Source organism: Pagrus pagrus (genome assembly GCF_965226575.1).
Source record: "Pagrus pagrus genome assembly, chromosome: 22".
NCBI classification, from domain to species: domain Eukaryota; kingdom Metazoa; phylum Chordata; class Actinopteri; order Spariformes; family Sparidae; genus Pagrus; species Pagrus pagrus.
This window is the reverse complement of record NC_140204.1, coordinates 14293041-14316325: the sequence shown is the minus strand read 5'-3', so window position 1 is coordinate 14316325 and position 23285 is coordinate 14293041. Positions and strand designations below refer to the sequence as shown.

General features: G+C 40.7%; 1 protein-coding gene across 7 annotated transcripts in view; it reads right to left on the bottom strand.

Annotated features, from left to right (window-relative positions):
• The window catches only part of LOC311252029 (phospholipid-transporting ATPase ABCA1), a 175409-nt gene that overhangs the window by 81698 nt on the left and 70426 nt on the right, over positions 1 to 23285 (bottom strand). For 6 of the 7 annotated variants that reach the window (XM_084344780.1, XM_084344779.1, XM_084344784.1 and 3 more), the window contains exons 17-27: positions 20293 to 20445; positions 16784 to 17006; positions 15866 to 16087; positions 12222 to 12426; positions 11957 to 12073; positions 11206 to 11377; positions 10118 to 10249; positions 9300 to 9439; positions 8446 to 8583; positions 2737 to 2951; positions 475 to 553 (exon numbers count right to left, since the gene is read on the bottom strand). In XM_084344780.1, coding sequence (XP_084200906.1) covers positions 475 to 553; positions 2737 to 2951; positions 8446 to 8583; positions 9300 to 9439; positions 10118 to 10249; positions 11206 to 11377; positions 11957 to 12073; positions 12222 to 12426; positions 15866 to 16087; positions 16784 to 17006; positions 20293 to 20445 — 1796 coding nt within the window. The remainder of the gene's footprint in view (positions 1 to 474; positions 554 to 2736; positions 2952 to 8445; positions 8584 to 9299; positions 9440 to 10117; positions 10250 to 11205; positions 11378 to 11956; positions 12074 to 12221; positions 12427 to 15865; positions 16088 to 16783; positions 17007 to 20292; positions 20446 to 23285) is intronic. The other variant, XM_084344785.1, reaches the window with a different exon arrangement.

Sequence of the window (23285 nt, the reverse complement as noted above, 5' to 3'; positions counted from 1 at the left end):
CTGGTTTTTCTGCACTCATAAAGCTCTTGTCGTTCTTTCTCCATCACCAAAAATCCAACTTTCCCATTTGTACCTCACATTTGAGTGGGACATTCAAGTGCACTCTACCAGTAGCTAGAACATTTCAGCAGAGTCTAAAGGCAGCAGCTACCTCACCACTCCTGTAGTGTTTGTTGGTTTGGTATTGAGGGTCAAAAAAAAATCTGTGAGCTAATTGGAATATTATTTTTGAGAAGTTTCCCGGTTTTGAAGAAGGCTTACACAGTGCGAACCTTGGAGCATGGTATGCTAACTTACAGATGTTACTGGACGTTTCGTATACAGTAGGGTTGAATAAATAATGACAGATTTTTCAGTTTTGGATGAAATATTTACACAAATATACACAAAAGTTGTTGTTAAAATGCACGCTGTGCTAACTATAAAACATTTTCACACAGCGCAGGGCTGGTAGAACTGAGATAAAGTTTCTACCTGAGGGATCGGAGTTGCTCCATGTTGTGCTGCCGATGCCATCATCTAGGCTGCTGCTGCTCGAAGGACAGCCTTTCTCCTGTTAATCAGAATTGGATTAGAAGGGCCTTATCATGCCTCGCCACTTAGAACAACTCCTGTCTTACATTAATGGAATAATGGATGCCATCCAAAAGTTTCTATTTAATTGCTTTAAATAAAACAGACTCTGTGAGACAAACGACAGGTAATGTAGTCAACCTGTTGTGTTACATTGAGTCTTTTTAGGGGAAGACAATACAGACAATTGAAGATGATATCTTCAAGACTGAAGAGGCCTCACTGCATTTCAAATGAACTTGATGACATTTATTAAATGGAGTTTAATCACACTGGATGAGATCAGGATGATCAAACTTCTTCCAGCTCCATTTCAGAGTTATATTAGCTGTGTAATTGCGAAATCTTCCACTGAATTGCAAAGTCGTCATCTTGGAAAAGGGGTTACTTTCCTACCCTGCCCACAAAGGTGTTTGCATGCTTATTTATTTATTTCAAACAAATGACTCTGCTCACCTCAAAGAGCTTGCAGACTAATGGTAATTGCTCTAGCCCTGCTGGCATCAGTGCATCTTGTTCATTTGCTCCTATTGATTAAAACTAAGTGTGTGAGGCACTGTTGGCGAGCAAGAGCGAGAACCACCCCTCTCCCCGGTGACAATTAGTATCATCCAGCACGTAGGCGTTTGCCAATTCTCATGCTGGGAGAGACTAAACACAGATCATTATAGGGGGAGGGCGGCAAGAGAGAAAGAGAGCACTCAGGAAAGTCAGAAGGGGCCATGTTCAATAATGGACTAGAAAGAGGTTACTGTTGTGTCAAAGGGGCTTGCAACTCCAGTTCATTTCTTCATACATGAAGTCAAAAATCCTGATCCCCTTCCAATTACAACAGTTTTATGTTAAGTTATTCTAATAAGGAGAATAAAGGATGGTAATTGCATGGTCAGGCAAGAGTCCTAATCACCAAATTTGTGTATATCTGAAGATAATGAGATCACACAGCCAATGTTGTGCCTCTCAACAGCCATGTGTGAAATATACTTGGGGATAACAAAATGATGGTTTCTCATGTCTTACTCTGAGGAGTAATGTTTTTATTACAAACGTTTCCTTTCATGTAACATAAGAAGTCAAACTTCTCAACTGTTAAATATTCACACAACAATAAAGCTGTACAAAAATAACACACGACTGCTGGTAGCACTGCAACTCTGAAGGGAGTCATCTTCACCTACCTTGTGAATGCCCCATGCTTCAGAACTATTGGCTTAAGGTTCATGAAGGTATAAAAAAACATTACCCAGACCAACTTTGATCTCTGCCCGAGGCTGTATGTTCTCAGTGATCCACAAATCACATCCCACTGTGGAGCCAAGGACTTTATTCTGACCAGTATAATGGTGGGAAAGCAAATTATTACCCAGGTGAGCCATCTTTCAGGGAATGGTTTACAGAGTTTGCAAAAGTGGTGTCATACAAACAACATTTCTTTCAGCTCTAATGGTCGGGCTGAGAAATGTGTGGTGAAGTGGAGAGACTACTTGGAATACGATGTTATTGCAGACTTATATTCACATTCTTTGTCCGAGAATCTGTTGCTTGTGAATTAGATTATGGTCCATAATAATGTAGGAAAGTCAATTTGATTTGTCTTATAACAATAATAATGATATAATCTCCTTACTGTCGACTGTCGTTAAATCATTTAAAAGTCTGATTTAAAGGTGCGCTATGCAACTTTTTTACAGGCTTTTAAACAAAAAGCTAACATGAGTTTTAGATGTACTTAAAGGTGCAATATGTAAGAATTGGCCACCCGTTGAATTCATACTCAAAACAAATAGGGGGCAGCATGTCCCCAGAGTAGACGCTAACTGCTGCCAACTGTAGCTGCTGTTGGCTAGTTAGCTCAGTTAGCCATGCAGCAAGCGATCAGGACTGGGAGCTTGGAGCACCGGGGAAGTGCTGGTACTCCTGCTGCTAGGACCAGGGCTAGCTGGTTAGCATGCTACACATGCTTTTCAATACAATACACAAAAGTCGTCAAAACTGTTATTCCCTCACATTCTGTTGATCATTTTATTTCAATTAAGTTTTGAATGATTTCAACCGAAAGTCTTACATATTGCACCTCTAAGGGTAATCTATTTACATTTGTAAATATTAGCGCAAAACAGGCTTGTCTTGAGAGTTATGGTGGGGTGTGCCTCCTGTTCGTACCTCTTTGGCCTGACTGTGTATGATGCCATTTCGCTGAGCTATCATCTTTTCAGTCCCATCTCGGACCAGAGTGAGGTAGTAGCCGCTGCCAAAGTATTTCTTGAGGAAGAGTGAGGAGCCACAACAACGCAGCCGGCCGTGGGAGATGATGGCGATGCGATCACCTAAGATGTCTGCCTCGTCCATGTGGTGTGTGGACAGAATGATGGTGCGAGCTGAAGAGAGACAGAGGGAGAGACTTGATCAATGTCACCTGAACAGCAGTAACAGGAGTGCGTGCTTGTCTGAAGTAGTGTTTTCGTGCGCGAATCTCGAGTCGAGAGTGTGTCTGAAGTTAAAGAACAAAAACACTGGATGGCAACTATAAAAAAAAGATAAGGCACAGACTGGATATTGTAAAATAAACAGCACTTCTGAAGCGTTTTTCTCTTTGGACCGTGTTTGTTTTGACAACTCTTGGTAGGAAGAAGAAGCCTGACAAGAAAAGATGCCACAGATCAAAAGTGTTCAAATCAAGCCAATAACACAATCTGTCTCTACACTTATCTCCGTATTGCCGATTCCGCTGTGTTTTTTAGCCATGCTTATCCGCATGGCAACAAAGCAAACTCTGGAGGAGCGCGTGGGCGTGAATCTGGGACAAAATTAAAATTATGATAAAGGCCACCCTAAGCCGACTTTCCAGCGTTTATATGAGGCCGCATTTTATTTCAGCTCTCCCTTCTGTGCTGCAAGTCCTTTTATTCGAAAGACTTCAAACGGAGCAAAATTGCAATGACAACTACAGCATGCAATGCAAGGTTATTCACAGGTGTTCTAATCCTTTCAGATCATGCTGCATCAGATAACACATATTAATTATCACATACCCCAGAAATCAGAAAAAAGGACTGGATCTGAAATGAAGTCACAGCATGGTCATGTCTCTGCAGTCGGCATGAAAGCAATATCACAAAGTACAGGGTTACTTTTGATCCAGTCATGTTTTTATTTAACCTCATGCCTTTATCATTAAGTGACAAAGAAAGAAACCCGCTTAGAAGTCAGTTACTTTCAAAAGAGTCTGCTAGCTCAAGAGAATAATATTCTTTACAATCAGCAAGGCCAAAAGAGTCGATAAACGGTGATTAAAGCGGCATGTTTTTTGAAACGCTAGTTTGGTTCAATGGATGGCAATGCCAAAACTAAACTGCAATGAAATAAAATGTTGTAAATTTAATTACAACTCCTATAAGTGATATATTTTTATTAGAATAAGAGTTAAATTGCTCCATATTCCAACAGTAATTACTGTTACAGAGTGTTCAGTCAGGACAATCAGGACAGAAAACTCCTTAAAGATGCGGTCCTGAGAGCAGAGATCCTCATGTTTGCTGCTATGTCTGGCGGTTACCGCTGCGTGTTCATGTGATGGATGTAGAAAGGAGGGAGGGGATGCAAACTGCAAAGCAGACAGGAAAACTACAACGACAGCAGCTTAAATCTTTTTCATAACTGTTATAATTTTTTTTATCCTCAACTTTTTCTCTAGTTCAGGTCAAAATGTTGGTTTGTCCAACCGTTTGCTCACGAACCCAAACACATTCTCATCAGCCTCTGTTGCATTTTGGCAAATGTTAGCATGTTAAAACATTAAATTAAGGTTAGGAGGGTATATCAGCAGAAATTATCATCATAATCATGGCTGGATGCCACTAAATCCTACACACTAGGCCTTTAAAAGATCCATTGTTAATAGCTTTCAGTGTAGGCACTGAGACACTAAATCTACAGCTGTTGTTCATTGCAGTAGTATATTCAAAATAATTTTAAAAAAATGAATGATGCTTTTACATCAGCATGTTAGCATTGTGAGCATTAGCATCTAGCTCAAAGCACTGCTACGCCTAACAGTGCCAGTAGACTCTCAGCCTTGTTAAGACGTGATTTTTGAAATAGCAAGTTTCAGATCACATCAACTCCCCACGGAGACCGTGTGCCATATCGAGCATATTAATCTCAAAACATGGCAAGCAGATGCTGCACTCTCAGTAAGAAGCTGACTGGATTGAGTTTTCACCCCTTCTTCACTGAATTCGCTGGTTTATTACACAAAGGTCAGGTGCGCTGCTGAGCTTGGCGGCTTTCCTCGCTCTGAGCCAGTTAAATCTGTATCCTCGCAGGTCACATTATCCCAGGGACAAGGACACACTCAGAGGTCATTATCTGCAGCCCCGTGCAGCCATTTTGCTCGGCCAACTATTTCCGCTCCGTCTCCCGTTCTCCATCGCCCCCCCCCCCCCCCCCCCCCCCACACCCCCCACACACACACACTTTTTGTGCCCTGCCACCAGCTGAGCTGCTAAGTCCATCCCTCCTTAGTTAAGTATCGCTGCCTTATGCTATGCCAAACAAGTCTGGATCCACTCTATATACAAACTCCAACAAAATGCCCAAGTTGAATGAGTGCCCACAACCCAGTCAATTTAACATATGGATGGAAAAAGCTATGCTTATGAAGGGGGTGGGTTGAGGAGATTGCTTGAGGTTTGGTTTGACGGAGCCAGCTCATTTTGTATGGGATGCTCAAACTCAGATGATTTTCGTTGGGATTTGTTGTGGTTTACAAGGAAGAAAAAAAAAAAAGAAAAAATCAAATCGCACTGCATCATCCGTGAGTTGGGAGCAAAATAAATGTGTTTGGACTGCAGATGGCCCACAAAGGTATTCTGATTTATAGTGTGTTGTGGTGCATTACAGCACAAAGTGATATATCAAATTGAGCTGGGTGTGTTCAGGTAATTTGGTAGTTGCACTACGTACAGCAAAGTGAGGCTGAAAATCTGGTTTCTGTTATTCAGCTTCCTTCCCCCTAAATCAACTTGATAGAAATGAATTTCACAGTGGTTGAGTAAAGCTGGACAGATATTATGTACATCGGCAGGAAGATGAATTATTGGACACAACTGTATTAACTGCTGTTCAATTCATCCATTACCTATATCCTTTGAAGGGTGGCGAATGGCAGGGGGCCAGAGCCGTTCCCAGCTGACAAACATTCACACCTACGGACAATTAGAGTCGCCAATTAAGTGAACCTACGTGTCTTTGGACTGTGGGAGGAAACCGGAGCACCCGGACAAAAACCCCAGCAGGCAAATGGAGAACATGCAAAGTCCACACAGACAGGCCACAGGAAAGCTAGAGACAGGTGGCAGGGTCGAACCTGAAACCTTCTTGCTGGAAGGCGACGGTGCTAACCACTGCAACACTTGCAATCAGTTCATATTAATGCATTTTAAACGCCTTTTCAAGCCTGTTAGCGGAGTTCAATTAGGCAGATGGGCTAATCAAATGTTGTAAAAACAGACTGGGAGAAAACACACATGTTTCAGATTCAAGTTTTGTTAATTGTTCACACTTGAATGTATTCTTTGTATTGCCGCAACTGAAAAACAAGACACTCTGCAAGGAATCTGTTACTATTTGCTGAAGGTTGCATAGGTTGAAAGAATATTTTTCTCTGTGAGTATCATGTTAAATGTGATATGATGTTGCAAATATTATAGTTGGAAGTTTACAGCTTGCTCCTGTCTTCCTCTCCACACTCTGCAACCTATTTTATTAAAGAGCTTACGTAAGATCATATACAAGAAACTAAGGCGGGTGCGTTTTTATGTCATTTGCACTGCAACATTGGCTTCAACTCCACATTAATTTGTTTTCCTGGGGAAAATGCATTATGTATGGTGGTTCTGCCAGAGAAACTACAAAAATGAATGCAATCAGAGTCTACGATAAATGGAGTTTTCCAAACATCCAACATCAATTTTGTCACTGTTTTTCAAGGTAAGTCTGGGAAGGATGGCTTAATTATATATATTTCAACATGCTATGGATTCTTTATTAATAAAATAAACAACTATCTTAATGTTGAGTGAAAACATTAATTGCCTCCCACACTTTATTTGTACTTCTTGATTCTCACAAACTGAATCACCTGCCTGCATGTGACCAGTCTTATCTCAGCCTAAATGAAGTTTATTCATGGTTTCAGTATTCGACGTGGGATTTGAAACATTCAATATCGTAACACGCTGCTTTTATATAATGTTTATGGCATTTCTGAGGAGCTGGTTTATGTTATTTAACCGTTTAACGACTAATTAAGTCATAACAGCTAACCTCAGGGACGCTAATGTTTGTACTTACAATCGTTACATGGCTGCTGATACGAGCTGTGAGAAAAATTCAGTGAGTCAGTGTGAGGAATCTGTAATGTATAATTTAAAATATGTTGTTTATGATGCGCATACATGTAAAATAAATAAATCATATTTATGTGGCAGTTAAGGTTAAAAATACAAGAGAGACGGAGCACCAAGTATTTCAGGGCACTGAAAAATGCTCGCAAATTGTTTAGGTTATCAATTACTATCAATAAATCAGGTGATATAAAATGTTGCTGTTGCAGCAAAAACACGCAAGGCTGGAGGCACAAAGCTGAATGTATAAAATCCATTATATGAATCGTCCTCAAGGCCCATTTTATAGCATAATGAGTGGGGTAATTTAATAGTAATCAACTTCCAGTAATGGATAATAATTAAAAATTCATAATTTGCTAATTTTCACGTTAAATCTTCACCTTCCACAGTAATTTTCTAATGACACATGACAAAAGAGAGAATTAAAAGGCACCTTAAATGCAAAGATCTGAGGAATAATCAAATGCTACCATATCAGGATTTGATGAACAATCCCTATTAATTACAAGATATATTAAGCGTACTCATCTGAAATGTACACTGAGGGCTTAAATGAACCTATTAACACATGTATGCTATGCCCATGCTCTTTGTACCTTGGGCAATTTAAAGTCCAAACAAACCCCCAACTGAATTTAATCAAAACAATACCCACTTAAAGCAATCTGGTCACCCTGTCTGTGTGAAAAATCTGAACACTTAATTAGCTATGAAGAACCACAATATTAAGTCCAATTTCAGCCTTCAGTTTTTCCACACAAATAGACTGCCCGTAGCCTTTTCTGCTTAATGACAAACCTTAGTAACACTGAGGCGCAAATAAGACTGGAGAGGCACAAAAACATGACTCATTCAACCAGCCAGAATGTGGGTGTTCTCATTATAACGGAGTTATCTCCGCCTCCCAATTGGAGTGAAAGGACTTGATTAGAGAGAGAGAAGCTAATGACACAGCGAGGGCGGAATGTCACTCAATGCACATTAAACATTTAGACATCTGTTGAGAGAATGTGTTACTATAATGTCCGTGTCCTGCTTACAGCCACTAGCAACCGCAAAGTATATAAGGCCGGGGAAAGTGACAAGCTGACTGATGGTGGCGGACAATTAGGGACTCTGTTAAATAGCAATGTCAATTAAAGCTTCTTGGATTCACTTGTCTTCACTTCCATTTCAATCTGTTCCAGTGCAAATTAAAATTTCTCTCCACCCACAATTGAGTGTCACAGAGACCAAGGCAAAAAAAAAAAAAAAAAGTAGTCTAGATGGTTCATTACCTTAACAGCTCTCATATTGGATACATTTGAGCAACGTCACTTAAAAGTTTAAAATGAGTTCGGCTCAGTTTTGGAAAGTTTCTCCATTTGAAACGAATCAAAGAAGCACCATGTGCAATCCAGTCAATTCCTGCTTCAAAGTCTTTAGCAGAGCCTTAGTTCTTACCACCGATCCCATACAGTACCTTGTTTGTACTTTAAAAGCAGTTCCCAGATACCCCTGCGGGCGTAGGGGTCCACTCCTGCTGTAGGTTCATCTAGGATGACGATTTTTGAGCCACCGACGAATGCTATAGCCACAGACAGCTTCCTCTGCATCCCACCTAGAAGACAGAATAACTCACATCAGCTTCACTGATATATTTTGTCTTGGACATGTGCTCCTGTGGCAAAAATATTCGTCTTTGTTCCGTGTAGCAGACATTCTGGATGTAATCAGTGAAAATCCTACACAACCATCTGTCAACGTTAGGTTTCAGATGTAAAATGGACACAATACCGGGAACTGATTATAGAACAAATGTGTCGAGTTGTCTCCGGCTTTTATTGTCTTTTGCATGGTGTGAAATGATTGATGGCAGGCAGGTAGATGCACCCAACTCCGGTCCAGATTTTCATAGCAGGCTTTTCAAAATGCATCCAATGTAGTGCTAATGTAGTGGAAATGTCAGCATAGATCAACCTTGAAAGTCATATTTCAGTGATTTTGCTCACAAGCAATCCGTGACTGGGGACAATTTATCAAGCAGGACTTGCTCATGCCCCCCCAGACAATGAATTACAACCTGTGACACACAGGTACAATGCATGTGTATGTTCAGACAGTCGCACACACGTGCGCTGCCAGAGGAACGGCATAACAGGGCGGCTTCATCCTGAAAAGAAGCGATAATCTACAGATGATATTCCTTCCCACGGGAAATGAGGAAGCCGAGCTCAGAATCTGATGCACACATCAAAAAGTAAATTTACATCCCTGCATAATTTCATTGAGGCGTCCAGATCCAAAGCATGTCAGCGTACACACATACAGACGCACCTGACAGGTTCTTTGCAAGATCTTTCCGCTTATGTGGCAAGCCAACATCCTTAATCATCTGGTCCATCTCAATTTTCACTTCATCACGGCTGCATCCTTTCAGCCGCGCATAGAAGTAGATATGCTCCTCCACTGTCAGACTGCAAAAGGTGGAAATTATATCATGAGGCCTGTGTGATTGACATGTGAAGGCATTTACTGCCACTTATTCACAAGTGTTTCTTGCGGATAAGTGGCCCAAAACGCCAGATTAATGCATCTTGCCGAGAAAACACAGCTCCGTTCTCAGTGCACTTATGTGAACTGACGTCAAGATTTCGTCACAACATAATAAGTCGTAATGCCTGCCTTTACGTTTGCATTAATATTATAACCTTACTTAATATAGATGCTTTGACTGTCTGCGATTAATATTAATGAAAGTAATTTGCAGGCGCTCAGCCGTAATTATGATGTAAGACTTGTGTCGAGTTGCAGGTAATCAGTTTGAGGAGAGGGAGAAATAGAGGGGAATCTAAAGGTGAAATAAAAAAAAGTGGGATAATGACTGGGAATGGTGCCATTAGGAGGAATTTAGTAGACGGATGTGAGCAAAGTTCACTTCATTTTTTAGCAGAAAAAGGGAAAGGGATAATGATGTGTTGATGTGAAACATAAGCCTAGACTGAGCCCCTCATTATGCATGTGATTAAATTGCACTGTAATGATCTGTTTTTTTTTACTTTCTTCTTCTGTTTTTTTTTAAATACACCAGAGGCAAAACATGATTATACCAATGACCAATTGACAACAGAGACGGATCAGCTACATTCGCTCACTCATTGAATAGGACATTGTGCTGCGGGCACATTCCCAGGTACTTTCGGATGCTGTCCATGTCGGAGAGGATGTCATATCCGTTGATGAGAGCTGTTCCCGACGTAGGTGGGAAGAGTCCTGTCAGAATTGACCTACAGAGAAAAGAAGGCGTAAACAAGACACGAAGCTTCCTGATCCATTCTGGCTGTTGATTTTTGTCTAGTGATAAATAATCTCAAAAGGAGAGGAGCAGCTGGTTGAACATAATGGTGAATTAGATTTATCCTCTGCTCCATTTCAACATATTTGTCAATAGATATTATGTTCTACTTCATCAACATGTTCTAAGTTAGGGCTCAAAAAGTAGGAAAACATTTTTTTTTCAAGTACTGAGAAAAAGAGAGCAGGACTGTAGCGCTGTGCCAGAAGATCGGGAGCAATGACTATTCATATCATCTGTATTATCTTGTATTCAGTGTCAGGTCATAAATTATGTATTAATTATTTACTAGACTAAGCAGAAAAATAGCAAACTCCATACAAAAGATTGTATAACAGAACAGAAAAAACACAGCGTTTGCCAAAACAAACACTATTTTTTAAATGTTTGTGCCCAAACTCAATTGTAACACTTCATCTGGCAGACAGACAGATACCGTGCTCTGAGCTTCAGTGTGTCACAGAGTCCTTCCGCTGTCCTTTTCTGTTGTTGTGCTCTGTTATGTTTCGTTACAGTTGCTCAGAGCGGATGTCTTCCCTTTCAGCCCTTAGTCTTGCATCACTTGCTTTCTCTCTCTTTCTCTCTGGCTCATTCTTTCTGGGCCACTGGGTTTCAGTTATATCCTGTCATCCTAAACCCCTTCCAACCTTTTCCACTACTTTATTTTTAAAACAGCAATTAGATGAGTCCCACTATTAACGCAACAGCTGACTCTGTGCGATAAATGTCCTCTCAGAAGATGCCACTCTCCGACAGCACTGACCACTGAATTAATGGCGCCACAGTACAGTCGGCATTGTGTACAAGTTAGATTAGTTGCACCCTGTGAAATCACATGAACATTGAGCCAAGTGGCAGAGCATGGGAGAAATAGATAATGCAACTCACATCGTGGTTGTTTTGCCGGCTCCATTGTGGCCAAGAAAAGATGTGATCTGATTCTCATAGAAGTCCATGCTCAGTCCGTCCACAGCGAGCTTCTTTCCAGTCTTGTAGATTTTAACAAGGTTGCGGATTGAGACCCCTGCCTTCAAATTTGGGGGTGGTTTCTCCAGATACTCTTTAGAAAAATATAAACACACTCGTACATGAGCAGAGAAACAAGTATAAAAGCAGATCTGTTAAAGATAGAGCTGCTTTTTAAAGACACAAACCATGATAAGTGTCACAAAACTAACTGATACTAATACAAGATAAAAACAAAATTGAACTGTGTTGATATCTGTTGGTGCTAAATCACCTTTTAAAAATAATATGGTTGACACACCAAATCCTGCCATTTCTCTCTGTTTAATTATGCACAGTATGTGATTATTCCTTTAATTTATATTGCCAAAATACTGATTGGACCTTTGAAAAAAGTGAAGAGAAAACACTGCTGAGCACCAAGATAAAAAAATAACGAGCTTGTGCGCTTACTCTGAATGCTAATTGGATATGTTTTTTTTTCTTTTTTTGGCAAGTGCCCAACTTGAAACTCACCTTTTTTCTCACAAAGCGTCAAGCTCTATTATCGCCCAATGTGACAAAAAAGGTGCTTATTGTTTGCGACCCATCCCAATTAACTCACTCCCCAATTAACTTAATAACTTGGTGTGTCAAACTCCGGTTAAACAAGTGAAAAGTCTAGGCTGTTTACCGCTATGTGCTGTAGAGTCCTTCAGCAGGTCGGGGTCAACACTGGTCCTTGAGGCTGTCCCACACCAATAAGATGAAGTGAAAGGGAAGTACCATGGCTTTGGGATTCCATACTGGCCTGGGATCAAGTGTGGATAGCATTTTAATGATGGTTTGGCTTGAGGGAATATGGTAGCACCACATTTTTGCATCATTCCATCTTCTTTTAGAAATGGCAGTAGTAGATAAATAACATAAATTAATCCATCATGGTTTAAAATGAATACCTGGAAAGACATTCTCAATGTACCAGGTGAGCACCCAGTAAATGGCAGCATCGATGAGCATCATGATGATGGACACGATGAAGGTGTAGCGGTTTCCCTCTTCTGGACTCACGTTGATGTTGGACCACTGGATACCGACGCCTTGCTGCTCGTACTTGGCAAAGGTCTCGCAGCCGTAGCCGAAGGCCACACAGGACAGTAAACTCTGGTAAAAACATCCAGAGTTAAAGGAATAGACATTTGGGTAAAACAAGAGACTACAAGACTAGGAGTTGAATGAGAGGGTTCGTAGATACCATACTCATGTCTATATGCTAAATACACAGTTGGTTAGATTAGCATAGAGACTGGAAACAAGGGGAAACAGCGCATCTGACACCAGTTGCCTGGAAACCTTGTCACTACCAATAAATAATCCAGTACATGTCCCCTGCATGTAACACTTGTAGACACCTCTATGGACGATATCTCCAAAATGTTGATATTTAACAACATGGATACACAGCACTACAGTTAAGATTGTAATTTTGACATTTTGTGAAATGTAAAATGTTAAATTATTGAGCTTTGGTGTTGGTTCTGTTTGCCTCCATTTTCAGTATTTATGCTAAGATGAGCAAACCAGCTACAGACACATATATAATGTATCAGCATGAGAGTCACACCGAACGTTCTCAGCAGGAAAAGGAACAGGTGTATTTCTTAACACGTCCTACGGCCTCAAAGAATATCTATTCATGCTTTCATGAAAACAATAAAACTGGATGTGCGATAGCTTCTGGTTACTTATACAGATGATGACTTAATCAAGTGAGATATACTGTTACCGCCCAAGGTCACACCTGTAACTGATCAATCAACTATTGTTGCAGACAGAGAAACGATATCTACACAGGCATCAGCTGGTGTACGTGCTGCTTTGTGAACATCTCTGTGGACCTTGAGTTCAGAGCGAAGACGGAGGCTAAAATGTGTGTGCTGAAAACTACGATATGTCAGGCCTTTCATACAGTAGGAAATTGCAAATGATGCTTTGCCCATGAGACATCATCTGCCATGGCCTATCACTCTGCATTGCCATGTTGCCCGCCAGCTGTTTTATCACGCCTCATTTGCTTGCAGCATTTCCAACCCGGCAGAAGCATTTGCTGAAGCTTCAGAGACCAACCACCACAGATACTGTCTACCCCGATGTTACATTACCAGGCAGAGAATCTGAAAAGCTCTGCAGTAACGCCAAACCTCTAGCCCGGCTGCTAACACTGCTGGCAACTTCCTGTGTGGTCCCCCGTTGCCCATCTACTGCCAAGCAATAAACAGCGACTCAGTAGATGAGGGGTGACAGCAGGGCTAGTGGGCACCCATCCTTGACCTCTGCATGAATGGCTGACAATATGACAGGAACCGCTCCTTTGGCTTGCGAGAAAAGGGCAAGAGTTGGGAGGCAGACGAAAAAAGCCCCCTCTACTGAACACATGTCAACACTGCACATCCAGCCACCGTTCAGCTGGCTGCAGACAAAGAGGATTGTTAAAAGGAAGAGTAATCAGGATTCCCCGTTCTGTGTAAGAAGTCATTTTCCAGGGCATTTTTGATAGATAGAGCTGGAATGATGGACAGAACCACAATAGAGAAAACCTCTGTCTGACAAGCGTTTGTCAAATGAATTGGATTTTGAAAAACAAAGAAAAGGCTAGAGCTAAGATAATTTGTCCAGTAATCAGTTATTAGATTGGTGGAAAACTGGCAGCTATTTTGGTGATGTGCACTTGATAACGTGATTTTTCAAGGTAAAATATCAAAGACTCCCTTGTTTCAGCTTCTTCTATGCCTGGGTTCATCTTGAAAAAATCAGAAATCATCTTTTTTCTGACATTTTATGGATCAAACAAAGGGACCTTCAGTCATTTCACCTCTCTCTCCCTTTTATCCTGTCTGCTTCTGTAACATTCGATATTGGACCAATACAAAATACAGAAGAGTTATGGCAAATAAAGTCTGAACAGAAAACATGTGTCTGGTGCCAGATGTTGCAGAAAGCAAAGATCAATTAATTGATCTTACAGTAGCAAGAGAAAACCTGAGAAGTTCTGCAGAAATTTTGCAGGAAATATAATTTTTCTCAGGATTTTTCTCACAATGGAACAATGATAGAAAGTGATTTATTTTCCAGAACATAAAAGAACTCTCTCTTGTTTCAGCCTTATTTCAGAGATGACAGACAAAGTACAGTAGATAGGTAGTTGGATTGTGACTATGTCCTGTCTTACAGTGGCCCTTTGATGCACTGCCTTTAGCTCTGCTTTGGCACACAGCTGCAATCAAAACCTGTTCATATAAACTCAGCTGATCTTTTGAAATTCTGTTCCGATTAAAGACTTCATTATCAAGGACAATGTGGGGGAGAATTTGTATGCCTTGGCACGATGTACTTCCGCTGGAGCTGGGAGAGAGAGAAACCTCTGCACACACGCACACACACACACACATACCTCTGATAAAGTGTAAGGATGAACTGGATAGCGGTTTGGTCGGAGGAACATTGCTCATGCTAATTAGAGGGCTAGAGGGCTATCCATCTAGTCGGAGCAGGGGAGAAAAATCTCAGCGCCAGGGGAGGACCGAGCAACAGCACTTTGTGTAGAGATTAAATAAGGTTTGCAGTGCTTTATATGTAAAATGCCTGCCTAACCTGCATGCAGCCTGTAAAAGGAAACGGACTGAAAAGTTTCCTAAAGGAAAAGAATGACATCACTTTAAAGGACTCACTCAAAGACTAGCCATTTCAGCAGCTACGTTGGCACTACTTGTTGGCAAAAGCAAGAGTTTACAGAGTCGTCCGAGGATGAAAGATGACAGCAGAAGTGACTTCTGTCAGGTGCCAATGTAAGATATTATTGACTGCCACTATTTCAATTTGATAAAACATGAGGCTGTTTACCTTGCCACCCGCACCTGATACCGCATTGTTGGAATTGACAAACAAGAAAGCATGACCTGATTGAAATTCTGGGGAGATGCACTCGCCCGCACAGCAATGAAGATTCAAGATTTTGTGCGTCTTTGTCGGCAGAAAGGACAGCTTGAGGACAAATGATTCCGGCACCGTCCTTAAAGGTCACGCAGAAAGGCTACACTGAGAGTTGAGCAATGGTGTGCTATTTATCTTTATCCCTTAGAGGATGAGAGGAAAGCCTCAACTTCCTCGCTGTGCGCCTGTCTAGTGTCTTCTTTTATGTAAATGTTTCATATTTCTGTCACTTGGGTATGTCCGGGTTTGACAAAATTCTTCAGATTTGTGCCAAAATGTGTCTGAGCAAATGGAAACCAATACACAGTTTCACTGGACCTCTAAATTCATCTTCACACCTCAGTATCAGGACAGTTGTGCATGCACGATAAAGGCAAGACTCGTACAGATATTATTGAATTCACTTCCTTTCATAACCACGAGGTATGATCAAATCAGACTAATGCCTGTTTGGATTTAAAGGGAAAAGGATAAGGAACAAACGATTGCCAAAATGTGATTATAGCGGCAAAAACATAACCGAGGAACACAACTCAAAAAACAGTCAGCCCTCGTGTGTGATAACAGCGGGGGGAGATATTAAAAATCGTGCCAGAGCTAAAGACGGACTTACCACGGCAACCTTGGCCCCAAAACTCATGACGTCGCTCCAGGCGAAGCAAAGGACGTGCGGCAGGTAGAGGACAAAGTAGATGAGGCCACCGCACGCCGCTGCTAAGTTGGCCTTAGAGAAGAAGACGCTAATGAAGAAGCACTGAGTGATGGTGGCCAGGCAGAACACCAGCAGGAAGACAAAGATTACTGACGGGTCGCTGTACTGCAGCACTTTGCCATACTGTGGAGAAAGACACAAACAAATGAGCAAAACAGGAATTTGATGCCAAAACAACTTTAAGGTTTGGGAGAAGAGGCAGATTATTTATCGAGGTAACGGGGAGATTCAGAGTTTGTGATTATTATAGCTGATTTTCACCACACAGCAGACAGAGTAAAAGAGTTTCAAAGGAATAAAACAGCTAGTGCATCAATATTTCTGACACACCTGAACACTTTTGCAGTTGACTGATATTCTTTTATCCAGAAGTCATTAAACACGTCACTCTTTTGCTCTGCCAGTTTGATGGAGGACCCGTCACTAATTTTAGCGAGCTACTTGTGAAGCCATCCGTTGTCCCACATAACACCACAACGCTGACGTTCTCTCCCAACACATTTCAAAGAGGCACTTGAACTGTTGTAGGATAATGGTGCTATTGTAATGGATGCAATTATGATTAAAAACTCTATAGAGGACAATGTCACATGGAGCTGTATGAATGTTCATTGCAGGAAGTCTTCTAAATTTGCACAGACTAAAGGAACTCGCGTGTGCGTCAAGTGAAGTGATCTCATTTCTTAGGTTTCTCTTTGAATTAATGTTTTCGTTATTTGAAACAAAAGTCTCATTAGTCCATGAGTCCTGGTGGCCATAAACTCTTCAAAAGTAGTGTTGGGTCCTCCTTGGATCATTGTAAAATCATTTTGAAATCACCTTCAGTATAAGGGCAAGGAGGAGAGCGCTGACGGCCAGCGGCAGGGAACTTGACACTGCCCAGCTCAGCCAATAGATGGCACTTCTCAGGCCCATGATCCTCACTGTCTCCTTAAGCCTGGCCTCTTTCTCTGCCACGATACTTTTAACGATCACGGCCACTGAGTAGATCCAGGCTAAAGTCATGTATAAGGGGAGGGAGCGTGCCAGAGTCCGGAGGAACCTGAGGGGTGGAGGAGCCAGACCAGACATTTACATCCGGTACTAACATGTAACCTGTATCTGGACATTTTATCAGGAAACGTCCGCCAAATAATAATCAAATAAATCACACATTACTAACCCAAACTGCTCACCAGCTAGCTTTCCAGATGACATATTCAGATAGAGATTTCTATCTGGGTACCAGGAGTAAATGTTGATAAGCGCCTCAGCAGCTGACACTTGAGATTGGTGTTGAACATAATAATGTAAAACATTCTCACCGTGTGAGTTTATTGCAGGTATGCTTCGTTTTTCAGTGGTGGAAGAAGCGCTCAAAGGAAAACCAGCAGAAAGAGCAGTAATTCCACAGTGACTACGTTTACATGCAGACTAAGGAAGATACATGTCAAGTACAGTAAACAGCGTGTCCCCGATTTAGTTTTTCCGATTAAGACATGTGGGATGAGCCAATATTTATTCAAGAGACGTATACGGTGCATTCAGAATGTGGATCTGAATTGGCGTTTTTAATTACGGTTTGTGACAGTTAGCCTCTTGTCTATTTATCGTCAGCTCTGTGTGTTGCCAAGGCAACAACTTGTAAGGCTGTTGTAGAGATGAACGCCCACATTTATGTTCGGAAGGAAAAACAAATTTGTAAACAAGGCTTGGATATCAACAGAGTTTTGGATATTAACAAAAATTAGAGAAAAAAAGAGGGAGGCTGTGTTTGTTTATTGGTCTGTGTATGTATGCCTGCAATATTCCTTCGTAAAGTTCCCCTTTACAAGTAAAAGTCCTGTTTTTAACATTTCACTGAAATCAGAGTACAATAAGCATTGTCCGCACAATGAACTGGTGGTAGTAAAAAGAAAAGATTGTAGTTGTAGGTAGTTCAATATATAAAAATGAATCATTTTATACTATAGGTGCCAAATAAATGTAATGAATGGAAATAAAAAGTGGCATGACAGAAGCTTTGAATTAAAGTACAGCTACTTCAAAACAGGACTTCAGAACTAAGGTAAATGTAATAATGTTCGACCAGCATCCATTTCTGGCTCGACAATGTCTCATTTATTATTCATTTTTTAGTCCTATTTGCATGGCTGATTGATGAGATGTCAGCAGCTGTCTTCCAACTGTGAAGGTGGTCTCTGACGCCGTCATTTGCATCCTTTTCTCAGTGCTCGGTATTGCTTTTCACAACAAATTAATCAAATTTTAATGACCGTGCACAAACGTGACAAAACATTTGAAAGGTGGTTTCACGTTGTCAAAACAAGGACATGCCGTTGGGGAGAGGAAACGGGTATTGATCATCACTGATCAGTGTTGGTTTTCACGGAGAAGATCTTGTCAAACACTGGGATTCAGCCGGTTTGAGACGGGAGCCAAGTGTGGGAATGGTGTAAATATATCCGTCTGCAGCTTAATACGTGCATTAGCTTCTCCATAATGGAAGACGAAACAAGTGTAAAGTGACAGAGGACTCAGGTGCAGATGACAAAACTGGTTGTTGTCACACCTAATCCAGATACAGCCTTGTGATAATTACCATTTGATTTGCTATTATTATTAATGTGCTGAAAATGGCTGTGAAATTATCATTTAGAATGGGCCTGTGATCTGAATACACATCGCGCTCGCAGTTGCTCCTCCAAGGCACTCAACTAACTCAATTTATTGTTATTAATGTTTACAAATTGTTGGTGGCTTGCAAACACATTAGGCTGATGGGAAATTACATTTCACCCAGCTGTTCAAATATCGGTTTTTATTTACCAGCCGCATTTTCCAATTAAACTGCAAAAATTGATTAGGGGGATCTAAAATAACCATCCTTTTTGATTTCATTAACGCCTACAAAGCATGAAGTCGGTGAAAGATGTGCGCTATATAAAGGAGACCAGCAATAATGCTGCTGCAGTGTATGTCACCGGCGGCACAAAGGGGCTCCCTTTTCCTGAAAACTGTTCTTTGTGCATCTCTCCGAATCAATCCGCAAGCAGAGGATCATTCAGGATAAGGAAGTCCATTATTTCCGACTAAACTACTGATTCAGCAGTGGCTCACCAGATAAACAACAAAACTAAATTAAATACATTAACAACCTAAAAGATATTTCCAGAATAAAGACATTTGCTAAGTAAAAACAAATCTATACTATACTGCACATGACTAATGTTTTCTTCAGGCTCTTTTTCCGGGAGTAACACCAAATGAAATTTACATTTTGCTCCAAAAGTTTTTCCAAATGATTAATGGTGTGAGACCCATTAGATGATTGTGCTTGCAGTGCATTATACATCATGAGGGTGATGATGCAGATAGGCTTTGGTTGTCTAAGGTGTTGTTCTTTCATATTGTTCTAACCTGTGTACATTATGCATGAGTTCAAGGGCTGCTGAACTGTTCGATATGCCAAATCTAAACACAATGTTCTGACGAGCCATTGCAAGTTTATATTATTTCTGACTTTTAAAACGAGCCAAACATTAATCTTGTTTGTTCATATTATGTAATTCATCTTATTTGTCATACAAATAAGAGCAGTGTATATTAAAAAATGTAAACCTCAGGGCTGCACGTGGTATGTGGTCCACTCTAGAGCTTCCCTCTGAACTTTAGTGCAGCGCTATTCCTCCCACTCACGGTTATTACCTTGCAAATTCAATAATGTAAAAGACTGCAATAGTCCTCGCAATAAAGGAAATATACAGTTCCGATCATTCACTTCTCATATTACATAACAGGAGCCTTCTTTATGCATAAGGCGCAGACGGAGAGGTGACGCAATCACAGGAAATACAGGACAAACACCACTGGCATGATTTTAATTTGACTAAATTGCAGTTTTGGTTGCATGCTCGATTAGTGAGCCCATGAAGGCCGATTGAAGGAATCACGGATAATAATTTGATTCTGTTCTGATGAATGTGTTATGATTAATAGCAGGAAGAATACCAAAACACAAAGCATGAACAATTCTCTGACCTGAATGACCCGTGACAGCATCCGATTTGGTTGGATGCATTTGGTCAGATGTTTAGCTTCTCAGTCTGGCTGCATTTGATATTTGTTTTTGTTATGTTTGTCAAATTTTTTTTTTGTTTGTTTTTGGTGAAGAAAATTGGGGAAAACAGCAACTGAAAAATCCTCAAAATGTGCATTGTCTTCACATTGTATGCTTTGTGTTTCGCTACCATCCATTAAGCGACTCTTTTCCACTGACCTTAACCATGACACTTATGAGCGCACAGGGAACAGCGAGCAGAACAATGTTTTCTGTGAACCTTGCACACCAAAGGGCGCCGTTTTGAATGCCAACGGCACGCAGCACTTCCTTGAGCCGCAGTTCCTTCTCCAGCACCAGGTCTTTGATGGTCATGCACACGGTGTACATGAAGGCCAGCACCAGGAACATGGGGAGCATGCCTCCAACACCCTGGATGAAGCTGGTTGTAGAAGAAAGCGATCACAAAGGTCAGGACTGCACACGGACAAAGGCAACACTGCCAGATGGGTGTTAGCGTGTTTTTAATCTGCTGCATACGCCATATGTACATACCGTATGTATATAGATAAATGCTTGGTACGCACATGCATAGGCACCAGCTCCGAGTATATGCACAAGTATTATATATACAGTAAGTTCTCTTCTTCAAATGACTGTACAATATGATTAACTTCACTGACGGTTGGTGACATCTGGAGCTGACATGGAGAATGGATTAGTCCAGATGTTTGGTATTTTGATAACTGGTTTTACAATGCAAGTCATTTTTAAAGCAGAAATATCATTCACTGTGAGAAACTGCTGGTTGCCTTTGTTGAATATCTAATATCCTTGGGTTTTTGGATTGTGGGTTAAACAACATAGGCACACAGCCTTGATATTTTTACATGCACACTATTTAAAAGTTGCCTTAAAAACAGAAAGAAAGAAAGAAAGAAGAAGAAATGGAAACTAAAGCAGCTAACGAAAAAGTTATCATCGCGAGGGGCAATCAAGACCGTCAGAGTTGTATTTATGGATTCAATGCCATTAATGCCGCTTTATTTTTACACTGAGCTAACCTTCATAAATCTGGTGCATCAGCTCAATCAGCTCATTTAGTGCTGCACCTTGTGCCAGACATGATGTATGATTTGATGCTGTTACAGCACAATAAGGTGATATTAAACTGGCTTCATAATGCCACCAAAATGCCATGTCAATATCTTCTCCTCTGGCAATATAACAAAGTGCTTCCTTTGCTTTATTAGACAGTGAAGGAGGGATATCAAATAGATTTTGACAAAGTATAGATTTCATATATCACTTATGCTTGCATTCCATAAATACCGGGGATATAATGCAAGCAAAGCACTGCGCAGCACGGATGTATAGATAAAGCACAAAGAGAATACGCAGTAATTGGCAGAGTGATGCTTTTCTTTTCAAGCGATTTAACATAAACAACTGATCAAAGTACACTTCGAGCACATTTTCATGAAATGAATTTCCCCTTTAATTCTGGGTAAGTTATTTTTTAAAGGCCTTATTGAATCCCAGCCAAGTGAGAGCAGTTCACGCAAACATCTACTTACCATAATTGCTAGGTAGCCCTGCATAAGTGCTTTTTTCAAATGGTGATCGTGAATCAGTAATTTGTTTTTTTCACTTATTTTGTATTTCTTTTTAAACAGCTATAAACCACTGTACTATAATGGTCTTAATCAAAAAGCATTTTCTTGCCGACAGCTTTCACTTCAGTGGATAATTTGACATTGCACCAAATGAACAGAGACCAGGCAGGTACAAGAACATTCATTTTAAGCTTCAATCTATGTAAGATATAGATTAGTATAGACAGTTTTGTCAGTAAATCAACGACGAAAGCCTTGCAAACACAACAAAAAGATTAAGTTAGTTCCACTGAGACCTTAGAGGGGAAGTTCAGTTACATGAGAACTTGAAGGAGAGTGAGACGGACTTGTTTTCGAGGACACTTCCCCTGCCCCCGTGGGATGGATCACTAACAAACTAGGCCTTGAAAGCAGCAAAACAGGATTGGATGACACAGAGTTTCGGAAAGTTCAGACCTCTTCAGACCAAATCTGTGACTGAAGATTGCATAAATAAAATTGCCTCTTTGAACCTGGAAATTCAAACTTGAAGAGTTTGAGATCGATACACTTCAACAAATAAAAGCTCACTCGCAGATTTGCACCTTTTCTAGGGAGGCGAGCAGCCTCGAGCAGCACATGCATCAGGTTGAATACTAATTCTGGCATTATCTGCTCCCGATTCTACCCTAACGTCTCTGTAACAGCTGACAGCCTGTGTGAGTTAACTCCTTCTGTGACTTCTAGCACCGGAGGGGGAGAGATCAGTCATGCACACCATGTCTGACACTGACAACCTTGCCACCAGATGCTCTTGAATTATACATTCGCTGATCGATCAAAGGTGCTTAAGTAATAGAACTCCAGGCGGGTCTGTGTTACGGGGCTCCAGTTACATTGGCAGCCTGACCTAAATTTAGGGAAGCTGGAAGACTGATTTCTCAGTAAATCGAGAGATAGTAGAGCAGAGCCTCCCCAGAGGTTGGCGTACCATGCTAAAAAAAAAAAGAGCTTCCTGTCTCATTTTGAGCAAATATACCGTTGAGTTCCTCGGCTGGATGGAAATGAGCAATTCATTGAAGGGAACAGACTTTATTCAATGTGGATTATCTTGTCGCTGGTACAAATTATTGCTTGAGGAAAAATGTGCATGTGGTTATGGTATAAAGAGTACCTAGGAACGCGCATGTCATCTGTTTTGTTTTTTTCCTTTTTTTGTAGAAGTAAGATCACAGCTATAAAACGAAGAATAATTCCTTTAACCAACAGTGAAGCAAAGTTTTGAGAAACAGCTAGAGTTTAAAGATTATTATACAATCTTAAAATCCATATCTCCACCATACTTTTGTTGATATTGATGCAGTGCTTTTATTCAACCTCGCTGAACACTTTGTGAATAATTCTATAAATATTAATAACTGGGGATGAAGAAATTGAGACTTGTGAAAGGCAAGAAGCAGCATTTAATCAATATTTTTTCCAAGTACTAACCTATTCTAAGAAAACCTTTAAATATATTCTTTAACAGCACTGACGATAAGGTAGGTCAATTATCCAATGTTCCTGAGGTATGCTGAGATGTCTGACTTGCTATAGAAGTACAGAGTGTTATATTTAAGTGGGATCGAGATCTGTGAGAGACAGAAGGAAAGAAGTTTTTTCTTGCTTTTTGTCTTTGTACCTTGAA